Source organism: Osmerus mordax, chromosome 3, assembly GCF_038355195.1.
Source record: "Osmerus mordax isolate fOsmMor3 chromosome 3, fOsmMor3.pri, whole genome shotgun sequence".
NCBI classification, from domain to species: domain Eukaryota; kingdom Metazoa; phylum Chordata; class Actinopteri; order Osmeriformes; family Osmeridae; genus Osmerus; species Osmerus mordax.
Window position 1 is genome coordinate 14,723,822 of NC_090052.1, and position 12,658 is coordinate 14,736,479.

Below are 12,658 nucleotides of genomic sequence, written 5' to 3' on the forward strand. Positions count from 1 at the left end.
GCACATCCCACTGTGTGGGTGGAATAACGTTGACATTGAGTGGCAGCTCATGCTACCAATCACAAACAGGGTCTTTGAGATACTGTCCAACCAGAGCGACTGGAACTGTTGTGGGCTGTTACTTTGTGGTAAGGCATAACTTGTCCGAACGCCCTTTTCGCCTGTCTCGTGCGTACTTCAAGTAGAGTCGGGTGGAGTCTGCGTCCTGATTTTTGGCATCTGTGCGATTAAGATTTGGCAAGATACACATTTTGTATTTGTACTTTCATCAATTCGATCGCAACGCAAAGGCAGTGAATAAGACCCTCAAGATGACGACGACTACAACATTTCAAGGAATGGAGCCCGGGGCTAAAAACAGTTCCAGGTAGTCATGAATCAGAAAAATCTTCATGGACAAACAAAAGAAATGGGGTTCAGGCAAGCCTGCTAACCACCAGCAACACCACCCATGTTAGCCAGACAGCTAGCTAATATACTGTAATCTAGTTAACTAGAGCTAACCGTCTTATGTCCGGGCTGTCGATTTTTTGGGGGATTTAACTGAACTCGTAGGAAACGTTATCTGGCTCATTAATCTGACGCTGTGAACTCTTTTCCTAGCCAATGTTACTGTATCTTGCAAAGTATGCTACACATGTCTAGCTCAAGTTGGCTATCTAATTTGGCAGTTGCTACACTTTCTGGATACTGTACGTAGTCTACAGTAACTGTCTTTGCAAACGATAGCCAGACACATTGATGATACTGTAGCTGGCTAGCTACAGTACAAAATCTAGGATAGATTGTGCTTCCTTTGTCCTTTTTTGGTTTTATAGTTAACAATGCGGATATAATTGTCACGGAATATTATTTATTTTAGTTCAGTCCAATAGCCTACCACTATATTTAAAGGATAGCGGTGTGTTCACCGAAGTACCGAGCTAGCTAACACAAATTTTGAACTTAGAAGTCTGCCAAAGCACTCGCTGCATTTTCTCTTCCGACAGTATGATGCAGCTCATTGCATCTCAGTCTCTGTTGCCACACAGTCAAAGGGAAGTGTCGACAATTGTGTCAAATAACTGCTGTTAGATAGTTGGTTATTTATTTTAGACTACATGTCTCACCAAGTTAGCTAACCATCCGTACTCCAATTAAGTACTAAAATATCGAATCGTCTTTCATCAACTGTCGGCTTGCCGCCAATGCAGGTCATTGGGTGTGGGCTCAGCTAAGCGCCTGCAAATCTTTACAGTTGACTTTATCTTTGCCGTACCAAAGCTTCTAGCGTTAGCCTTGTTTGTCAGCCTTGCTGCCTCCGACCATTGCATAGTCTCTCAGTGACATCCCATTTTCGCAAGTTTACAACGAAGGCATTCAAAATAGTAAAATATTTTGTCATTGTACAGTATGCATTGCTGTTAGCAACCAGTATTTCCAGTCTTCAATGTAGAGCTAGTACTAGTGTTGCTGTTTAACGGGTGTGCCGGAGATTTGGATTTATTTATTAATCGGGCCTTTAATTAAAATATTCCCCTTTTCATGCTAGGGTGGGGTCTCCATAAAGCTTTTTCTCTTCGCAGCCTGTGTGGAAAGCATGAGCTCATCTTAACTAGACAGGAGGTGAAGCCTGGTTTAGGCATTATGATTAGCTAACCTAGCGTGGGGGACGTTCACTGCCAAACGCAAATCCAATTTCTAGTCTTGTCACCGTTTCCCCAGTATTTCTGGACGTTTTTGTCCGTGCTGTTAGCGAAGTTTTTTTTACTGGGTCCAGTTTGCCTCTTGGACAGCTGCTCGGTGTCAGCTGGTGGATTCATCGGCAGTGTTTCTGAAAAAAGGCGATGCCGCGGGAGGGGTCGAGGAATGGCTCTGCAAACACATCAATTTCTGTCGTCCACCCGACTGTCCTTAGGACACTAAAGGGATTTTGGGAAATGTTTTCCTTCTCATTATCGTGTCTTCTTTGTTGAGTCAGAGGAGGACAGAATGTTGTTTGAAAGTAGGGTTTGCCATCCCTTGCTTTGGATATCCTATTCACAATTGCCAAGCTAAATTCTCGTTTAGTTACCGTGGCTGTGACTTATAGGCAGTATATAGGCTGAATTTGCTGGCACATCTAATGTTGGAAATGAAAATGTAGCCTAGACTGGAATGAAAATGATCTTGGTCACTGCAATGGAATCTCGGCTGGGCTCAGAGGCGGAGACTAGAGTCAGCTGTAGAGGAGAGATTGTAAGCATCTGACAGCCGGTGCTCAGGGAGGGGAGAATCTGTGGGTAGAGTAGGAGAGCAATGAGGTGTCATCCATGAGCCACTTGAATTATTGTATTGATTTCTTCCATGCAGCTGATCACAAGTGTTACATGACTCTTTTGTATTTGGATTAACCTGGGGGGAGGGGGGGGGAGGAAGAAAGGGGAGTGTGTATGTTTGTTTGGCTGTCAGAGAACATTAACCCTCTGTCATCCCACAGGGTACTGCGGCCGCCGGGCGGAGCATCCAACATATCTTTTGGCACAGATGATGACAAAACGCCTGTTCGCAAAAACAAAATGGCGTCCAACATCTTCGCAGAACCTGATGACCCCCACGCCCATCGGAGGAACAACCCACCTGGTAGCCAACATTACTTCTCACAGAAGCTAGTTCAGTTTTCTCACTGGACCTACAAAACCTGTATTCAAATCCTCTCCTTTTCCAGGATTTGTTTGACCCCGCCAACGCTTCTCCGTTCATTAAAGAGAATTGTTCCTCACTATCAACCTAATACCTAAATTAAATCTTTAGTGTTGCTTATTTACAATACTTAAATAAACATACATTTCTGTTGGGATGCAAGGATGCAGGTTGTCTTGCCATGTTCCTGTTTTGCATGTCATAATACTCTGTGTAACTAAAATCGGAATGAGTTCTAAGGCACTAATTTATGACCGGCTATGAGCCGAAAGCATTGTATACCAAACAGACCATGGGTGAGAACTAGACCTGCCTTCCATGTTTTTACATTATCCAGTTTGTACCAATCATTTTCCTAAATGTAGTCTAAGCTAAGTGTTAAAGGGTCTGGACAAGTCATCTGACTATTCATGACTATATTTTGTGGAACCGAACCATTCATGCATATAGACCCATATAGTCAGATTCCTAGTCTAATGAAATCCAGATTGAGTTGACAATTTTGTCTAAACCTTGTTTTGTCAGCCTAGAGTCTGGTGTGCCCTATCATTCTGGAGAATGGGGTATTCACCTTGACTTTTAACCTCTGAGACACAGCTGTTAGCACTATGTGTCAGACTCGGTTTTCCGGCTTTGCTTCAGTTGTCTCAGGGTCAGTTCAAGTTCAGTTCAGCCGCAATGTCCACCTAATTTTTATTTGGCCAGATAGTCCTGAGTGGTTGGCCTGTGTTGGCTTTAAAGTTGGCTTGTCGGTCTGATGAAATGCACCAGTTTAACCAGAACTTGAATAACATGTTTCTTGTCAAACACGTCGGTTTTTAAAAAGTGACGGCCTAGTTTGTATTGTGTTGTATTTTTTTTCAGTCTTGGCTTTGCTTGAACAAAGCAAGGCCACTAACTAAGGTTCAGAATCCCAAGACTCCTCAGACTATATTTTTCTCAACACCAGTAATTATACATGTGGTTGTGGGGTGGTTATGTCACTCCAACCACCTCCATTCTGAGACCAGGACAAGCACTTTCCTATGTATCTACTTGAGATATTAGCAATGACCCATCCAATTCTGCTTACACTATGCTTGGGCTGAAAAATAAGCATAGATTTGTTTAGATTTTCCATTAGCCTTATTTGTCTGGTGGGTTGAGCCAGTTAGCTGCCCGGCCCCACTGTGTTTGCCCAGAGATGATATTACTGTGGCTTTGTTCTCAGCCTCTCCAGAGCCACTCTGCAATCAGAGTGGAGATTCACTACTGTAGCCAGGGACTGCTGCCCTCTGATGTTGTTGATCTGTCAACCCCAGTAGTGGTACACGTCTCACTTTCCCTTTTGTCTGGACTGTATGTAGCGCTTGTTGAATGTTATTATCACAGTCAATCTAGGCTAAATGACACTTGAGGCAAATCCATTGTGCAGTCTTCACTGGCAAACATTCAGCGCCTCGATGGTCTGGTTAATTAAAGCAGAGTCTGGATAGAAAAGTCCTTGTTGAGTCATAGTGCTACTTAATGCTGATTCATGCAACTTGATTAGAAAGTGGCAATGTAGTGACCTAAATGGTTTCCTCTGTGTGTTGGTTTGTCTGTGTGTGGGGTTGGGCTGTGTGACGTTTGGTGTACTGATTGTCTGGACAACATCCACATTTAGTGTTTTCCTTTTGGGCCTGTTCTGGCGTCTGAACTATCCAGGCAATCGGATTTGGTGCTGCAAACATGGTTTTCAGCCTTTTTCTCATGTCAGTTTGGCAAATGCTCTCTGGCGACTTTGAGCTCTGTGAAATCTGAGCAGATGAAATCCCAGTGAGCGTGAATCAGCTCCAGTCGCTCAGGCTTACTCTTGAAAATTGACTGTATGGTAGTGGAGAAAATGTCTGCCTGCTTCCTTGCTCTCCCTTCTGGATGTGAATTATCAGCTGATCTTTTTTGGCTTTAACAAAATGTTATAATGAAACAAATGGTAGCTGACTGTTTTACAAGAAGCCTGAGGATCAGTGTTTCAGAACTTGCTAGCACTACCACTCCCAAAAAAAGCTCAACAAAATACTAAACTGGGGGTGGTGGAGGAGCGGCCTATGCTGCCTGTCTTCCCCCTTCTCTTTCCCTGCCTTTCCTGTTACACTTGCCTGAAAACGGTACAATAAAGCATTAAAAATGCCCCCCAAAAATATATTTTAAAAATGTATATGCACAAAACTGGGGGTAGTGTGTATTGTGAGCTGTCGTTGACTGGGTCATCTCTCTGCAGGTGGGCAGCCCACTGGGATCTTGTGTGGGGAGCCCTCGGCCCCCCTGAGACGCTGCCCGCAGCCCCTCCTCTTCCCCAAAAACGACGGCCTAGAGCAGACCTCGATCTGCAACTCTGCTGCTAAGGTAGTGATAATGCGATGAGTAACGAGCAGTATGTCTCACGACTGACTGTTGCATGTAGGATGTAATTAGAAGCACACTTACTGCCAGTCTTAATGGGTTCTCTTCTCTAGCTATGGATGGTTTTTAGTTCCATTTTGTGCCCCACACTGAGCGCCCAACTGGCCACGTGTGACTAACTAGCCGCCCTGTTGCTCTTTCAGGTTGAAGTGCATGAACAGGCTAATGATGGTAAGTACAGTGTCCTGAACCCCCCCACAAGTGGCCTTTTTTTCCTGCTTATTTGATTCAAACCGAGTAATATTTGTGTTTGGACCCTTATAACTGTATGGGTTTGATAGGAGAAGAATCTGCACTCCACCTCCCTTTATCTGTCTCCTGTCTGGAGTAAACAACTGGGCATGACACTGATTAGCCAAGTAGCGTCCACAGTGAATGGTCTCATAGACTGTGGCAGCCCAGATAATCCACTCTTCCTGCCTTTCCCCCCCAAAATAAAAAAAAAGAATGTAGGTCATATCCCTCCCACTGTCTACAGTGCATTCAAACGCTATGTATCATTGTCCAGGTTTGTGTGTTTGCTGTGTTTTAAGCCACTCCTTGCGGTCATAATGAATGATCAAAAATTCACTTTGATGTGTGGACCTTGTCATGACAGCGCCATGGCCTCTACTCAGCCACCTGTTCTATAACACCACTCATAGGAGGAACTGTTTAATTCCCAGAACGATCTGTTCTGGTTCCAAGTGCATGTTTTAACCCAGCACACTGTTTGGGCAACAGTTCAAACACTCAAAGTGAATATTATACTGTATTTTGGAACTGTTTCACATGTTTAAATTGGGGAAGCCTAACTTGAGGTTCTTGCTGCAAGACTCTACAACCATGTCAAACACTGAGATCTTTTGAGAACCTAGTCCTTAGTACATTTTCCATTACGGAGAACGGCTGCTTCCATTAAGGGCTGTGAAGCACAGTTGATCACTTGCTGGGGTTGAGAAATGTGTTCAGGTCCAATTCATTTTACTAAAGCTTTAAACAATTGAGATAAGAAACCCAGGCCATGGGCGAGGGAAGACATTTGAAGCAACCGAATCCTGTGGTGACTGTTGCTTTGTCTGGTTGACCTGTGTGTGACAGAATGTCCTGAGGACGGTGAAGCCGAGCAGGAGCAGAGGGAGGAGCCATCACTGCCCTCCGCTCCCTCGGGAGCCAGCCCTGCTGCCTCCTCCGCTGCTGGGCGAAGAAACCCCCCTGGTGGCAAGTCCAGTCTGATCCTGGGCTGAGACCACTCCTCTGAACCTTTTTTTTTTTTTTTTTTAAGAATTACCCCCACTTTCCTTGAAAATTCCCCCACCCCCCAGTGTCTATGTTCCACCGCCTCCACACTCGTATTCTGCTTCTCTCCCATCACCCCAAACTTCAAGCCTTTTGTTTTTACCCCTTTTCTATATAAAAAAAAACTGTTGACAAAAGCACTTTATGTATCTCCCCTCCCTTTCTGCCCATCCTGTAGTGCATCGCGCCTGCTGGAAAAGGCATGACGTTTAGCTTGTCTCATTCTCCCCTGTTGTAAATGAAAAAGTAATTAAAAAAAGAATTGACGCGTGGATTTCTAAATACAATAAAGATTGATATGAATTGGATTTGATTTTTCTTCTCCACATCCACCACATTCCGTCCACATGGTGGAGCTGCATACCGAAGTTTCCCAAAAATGGTAGGCAAGAAAATATTTTGCCCAATGTTGTAGTTGTCTACTACAAAGCAGGGGTGTCGTTAGACCCTTTTTACTGGGGCACGTGCCCAAATATAAATCTGCTGTGCCCCAGTAAAATCTGAAGTTTGAGTTTTAACAATTACTTTTAGTCTGTGCATTAATTTAGATTGATAATCCCGGAAAAAAGAAACGCAGTATCCCAATCAACGCTTGTAAAATTAAACCAGTTTAACATGCACGCAGAATTCCATGTTAGCGCACTCTTCTGAGCTTGCCAAATAGCCACTGCAGCACGCACACAGAAGTCCAGGTGTCGGACTCGGCACACAAGTCAGAATTGAGGTAGGCTAAGAAAACATAAAACTAAAGAAAGTTTCTAAATGATAGGCCTACAGATCATCTTATTTGGACTAAAACATAAAAACAATATTACATGAAGCTCAAAAAAACAGTATTTGTGCTCAAATGAATGTGAAAATCAATAGTTAATGCGAGAGCGCATTAACTATTGATTTTCGAGTTGATACTATTGACTATTGAGTTGATATCAAACTTGCGTCCCTGAACTGTGGGTTAAGCAAGGGGAGTTTCTATAGCCTAGTAGTGCATTGTGCGCAGCACGCTTGGAAGAAAAAAAGGGATATGAATAGGGGCCTGTGCCCCAGTAGAGTTTTATGTCTAACAACGCCCCTGCTACAAAGGTGTAGTTGATTGTGTTTCCCACCGTATTATCAGATCAACCAGTTTTTCACAAATATTTTGTGTTTACACAGCACAACTGTGTTATACTCTTATTTTTTATGGTAGTCCCCTAGTCTCCACCCAATTGCACAACCTCCAAGATTATTTTATTTTTTTTAAGGAATGAAACATGCAAGTCTGTAATGAGCATTTTGTTTTAACAAATTACTAAACATGATTATAGGCTATTGATTTTTTATTGAAGTGTGGACATGTGTAATTGGGGAGTTTAGTGATTGCTTAAAACCTACTGTGTAGAGTAGTTTTGAGTGATAGACTAAAAATCGTTTCACCAGGCTACCTGACACTTATAATTTTATTGGTGTACTATATTATGAGTTAATGAAGGAGATACCACAGAATGGCTTTCAACTGTCCACTTAGCACTTGGCCACATTATTATATTGGTGACATCTGAAAGCATGGCTAATTCACAGACATCAAACCATCCAAGATCACTTTAACCCTCCTGTTGTGGAGTGTGTTGCCAGAAATGACTGACACCTAATGCTGTGTTGGATCAAAGTTCTTGTGAATGTCACAAGTTTTGAACTTCTACTGGCCTATAGGCCTCATCATATAAGTAATCTTTGAGTAAAAAAGAAGCACATACATGTTTTAGGCTTTAGCTAAACTCACAATGGATCCCGACCTGTACATGTAGACTCGTTGAACTGTTATTGTTAATGTTATTAAATTTCTGCTGTTAATTTGTGTTTTGTTTATTTTTTTAGGCCATTTTAATCTATGCTGGAGTTGTATACATTTGTATCCAATCTGACTCTTTCTCAGATAGACCCCAGACCACTCCAAACTTTACAATTTTCATTGTGTTTCAAATGTGTTCTGCAACAGAACAAGGACTTAAGTAGCAGGAATATGCTAACCAAGGGCACGTCTGCATGCCAATAGACAATGGTTCTTCCAAATGATCCTCTGAGCAAATAGCCACGACCCACAAGTGATCCTCTGAGCAAACAGCCATGATCAATAGAATCTTAACGCTGACCTGTCTGCAATAAAGTCCCTCTCTGCTGTGGGTGCAGATTATCACACGATGAACACTGCAGCTTTTTTTTTCGCTTTGTGTCCAGAGGGAGGATTGTAAAATGTAATGTAATGCCCCCACCTCTCGTATGCTAAAGTCTGGAGTTGCTAGACAGAGTCTCTGCTTGATGGGTCTCACACCTCATTGTGTAACTTACTGTCGCATTGCTAGTCATATGTTTATAAGTAAGGGTCAAGATGTGGTCTGATTGGTGGTTCTTGTGTATAAAGTGAATTGTGAAGCATTGTTCTGTGGATTCTTCATCTCCTGAGGCTTTCTCCTCAGCTCCAGCTTGTCCTTCTCCTTCCTCACATCTTGCTTTCTCTCTTTGGTTTACAATAATCAAGGTAGTGTAGGTAAGAGTTAACCTTTATTTTGTAACATGTTTGCCTTGTAATTGATTTCATTAATTTGCAATGTTATTAAATATATATTTCATTTAACATTACTCTTGACCATTCTTGCTCTGTTTAACCCTTAGTCAAATAACTGCAATTTCCATTGGTATTGACATAATTTGGTTAATGTTAATGAATAACTTAGCTTTTGTTCAGTTTCCCCTCTTCCTTCAAACATAGGAGAATTAGTTTTGGTTGTTTGGACAATATTAAACCACCTACAAAAGCCCTCCTTTAATCTTGAGTTTAAATACCTTCTGAGTCTTTAAACCATTCCCCATTTCTAAATGACTTGCAGACTTTACTGCTGCCCCCAGTAGGGCTCCTCTGTGAAGATGGCCATAGCATGGGGAGACTAGAGCCTTGGAATGAATGGATACAGCTAAATCTTGACGCCATTAGTGTTGAGGTATTTCATAGTTGGTTCCTCATTAATTCTTTATTCCAAGAACAATCGGGCGGAGCTGCAGGAGACTCTGAGACCTATGCGCAGTATAAGTCACTGCCACCAAGAAATCACGCAGTCTTGACACTCCTACTTTCCAGCCAGGGCAGTCTTTTTAAGACCAGGAACGTCTCCCGCACTCTGACATTGCTCTTTAGTTCTGTCTCTCTCTATCTGAAGGGGGAACTTGTATTGCAGTTCTCCGCCATGGATGTCGAGACAATGTCCCAGTGGGTTATCAATGGAGTGCTGGTGCAAGTAGAACCATACATGCCAAGACGAATGTGTTTGTATTGTCAAAGAAATGTGTAGTAGCTTACTACCGAGTCTTCCTGCCTTGAAGATAGATGCTAGTTATGTGCAGGTGTGTGCGGTTTGTGGTCATGGGGTGTCTGGCCTGTGGGGCTGCTGATTCTCAAACTGTTTCAGAGCAAGAGGTCTAGACGTGAGGACTAACTCTCACATTCTCACTCTATTTGTGTTTGTGATGAGAGAAGGATGGCAAGGATAGCTTCCCTAAGCAACATACTGTACTTCCTTCACCCCTAATTAAAAGCCAGATGTTTTCATGAAACACTTTGTATTTCCCCTCCATTTTAGAATTGCCTTAATTTTGATTTGCTTTCTTTCTCAGTTCTCCAAACCTCAACACGCATCATATTATAATACGTTCAATGTGAGAAAAAAAACATTTGTCATATCCCTGTTCTATGTATTAGGCCTACTATTTACAAACCTGGCCAAAATAATACTAGACTTTTGTTGAACCTGTAATGTCTTGTTTAAATATTCCCTGGGTTTTTAGTTGAGCCATCTGTTACCCAGGAGAAGTAGATGTAGGTACAGTAGTGGTATTTGCCTGTGGCATGTCTAAGCAAGGGTTGAAATGTTGAGTCATACCCAATGACACAGCCTAAACCATTTAATTATACTTAGCTTCATGTTACTGAGCAAGACATGACTGATAATCCTCACAACTCTGGTTTATTTCACGTCATCGTTTAAAGGGTAGCGGTGCCGGTAGTTCTGTTGTGGTGTGCTGTTCCATTTGAAAATGCAGTTAAGGACAGAGGATACTGTCGTCCCAGAGCCCGACACCAACACCAGGGAATGTCAGACGTTAACAGGCAGACTGCTTCCGTAGAAACTGAGAATGTTATCAGCACCACTGGCAGGCGCTTTGCAGGCAGCTGTTCAATCTTCTTGTATCTCACCATGGCAACTTCAAAGGGCAGGATTGCTCAGACGAAACAAGGAATCAGAAAGGTTTTTATTTGCCATGAAAGTTTGCACAAACAAGGAATTTACTTTGTCAGGAAGGTGCATACATTAAAGGAATCCGAAAACTTAAATATGTGGTCTATCTATACTAAAGGCACAAGTCTACCTAATACTAATAAAAAATATAAAATAAAATATAAAGTAGCCAAATAGTTTCCAATATTAAAATACAAATAGTACAAGAGATACAAATAGTACAAAAGATACAAATAGTGTACTATACTGTAATTGCAATGTGGCAAGGTGTCATTGTGCAGATTGTGAATTAAGTCAGTGCGAGCTCTTGGCCTTGTTGAAGAAGCCAACAGCGGATGGGAAGAAACTGTTTTTGTGGCGTGTGGTATTGGACCTGATGGACCGCAGCCTTCTGCCGGAGGGGAGTGGCTGAAACAGAGAGTGTCCAGGGTGGGAGGAGTCAGCCACAATCTTCCTCGCTCGCCTCAGGGTCCTCGAGGTGTGCAGGTCCTTAAGGGAAGGTAGATTGCAGCCGATCACCTTCTCAGTAGTACGAATGATACGCTGCAGTCTGCTCTTGTCTTTGGCAGTGGCAGCAGCGTACCAGATGGTGATGGAGGAGGTGAGGATGGACTCAATGATGGCTGTGTAGAAGTGCACCATCATTGTCCTTGGCAGGTTGAATTTCTTCAGCTGCTGCAGGAAGTACATCCTCTGTTGTGCTTTCTTGATGAGGGAGCTGATGTTCAGTTCCCACTTGAGGTCCTGGGAAAGGGAAGTGCCCAGGAAGTGGAAGGACTCCCCAGTGTTGACTGGGGAGTCGCACAGGGTGATGGGGGTGAGTGGGGCTGTGTTCTTTTTAAAGTCCACAACCATCTCCACTGTCTTAACAGCATTGAGCTCTAAGTTGTTCTGGCTACACCAGGTCACCAGGTTGTCAGCTTCCCACCTATAGTCAGTCTCATCCCCACCAGAGATGAGCCCAATGAGGGTGGTGTCGTCCGCAAACTTCAGGAGTTTGACGGACGGATGACTGTAGGTGCAGCTGTTGGTGTACAGGAAGAAGAACAGAAGGGAAAGGACGCAGCCCTGAGGAGATCCGGTGCTGATGAACCGGGAGTCAGAGACTTGTGTTCCCAGCTTAACGCACTGCTTCCTGTCAGACAGGAAGTCTGTGATCCACCTGCAGGTGGAGTCGGGCACATTCAGCTGGGAGAGCTTGTCCTGAAGCAGGGAAGGGATGATGGTGTTGAAGGCAGAGCTGAAGTCCACAAACAGGATCCTGGCGTAGGATGCTGGGGAGTCCAGGTGCTGAACAGATCTTGTTGGACCCACACAAATCCAAAACTGGGGTAGATGTCCATTGTCCTTCTGATAATTCATTTATTTTCATTCAGTGTTTCTTTTATGTTGTTCAAAGCTTTTGGGGAAAAATAACACATTTTCTCCAAAGTAGTTAGTATTAGGTTACATTAGAGTACAAGGTTGTTAATGTGTTGATAAGACATTCTAGGTCACCCAGGCTATCGCTGTCTAAAATTACATGGTCAACTGTTAGTTGAACTTTTGTCGTTTGTTTTGAACGGTCAGGTGAATTTTTTTAAATTTTATATTTGTGTGTGGGAATCTTTAATGATTTAAAACATTTATTTAAATAAGCACATTTGATTAAGTCTGATGTATTGACATTTAGGAATTATATTTTGTATTCATATAGTCTGAAAATCTTATGTAGGTTCAAAACTGGTTTAAGCATGGACAGGCGTCTCTGTGTTTTCTATCCTGCACACTGGCATGGTTGTCACTAGATGTCATTGTCTCTTAGCCTTGAGACCTGAACTCCTGAACATGCTATCAGGTGTTAGATTTGTCAGCAGTAAACTGTGGTTGTGATGACACTGTGGTGAGCTATTAACCCCATTTTATGGGATACATATCGTTGATGACATAATTAAGGCTTATTATGTTATGAAATGTGACTAACATCTTACATGAATATCATTCATATTTGAACATTGTTGTGAAGGTACAGTAGTTTGGATGTG

General features: G+C 42.8%; 1 protein-coding gene across 1 annotated transcript; it reads left to right on the top strand.

Moving 5' to 3' along the window:
* The first annotated feature begins 166 nt into the window (after window positions 1–166).
* Window positions 167–6,669, top strand: jpt1b (Jupiter microtubule associated homolog 1b). Its single transcript, XM_067232995.1, has 5 exons — window positions 167–367; window positions 2,459–2,601; window positions 4,904–5,028; window positions 5,229–5,256; window positions 6,166–6,669. Exons 1-5 carry the CDS (start codon window positions 312–314, stop codon window positions 6,309–6,311), a joined length of 498 nt encoding a protein of 165 aa, XP_067089096.1. The 5' UTR covers window positions 167–311; the 3' UTR covers window positions 6,312–6,669.
* Window positions 6,670–12,658: the final 5,989 nt, after the last annotated feature.

Coding starts and splice junctions, on each gene's coding strand:
- jpt1b (XM_067232995.1), top strand. CDS start 312: ATGACGACGACTACAACATTTCAAGGAATGGAGCCCGGGGCTAAAAAC. Junction 368..2,458: donor GGGGCTAAAAACAGTTCCAG/GTAGTCATGAAT, acceptor GTCATCCCACAG/GGTACTGCGGCCGCCGGGCG. Junction 5,257..6,165: donor GCATGAACAGGCTAATGATG/GTAAGTACAGTG, acceptor TGTGTGTGACAG/AATGTCCTGAGGACGGTGAA.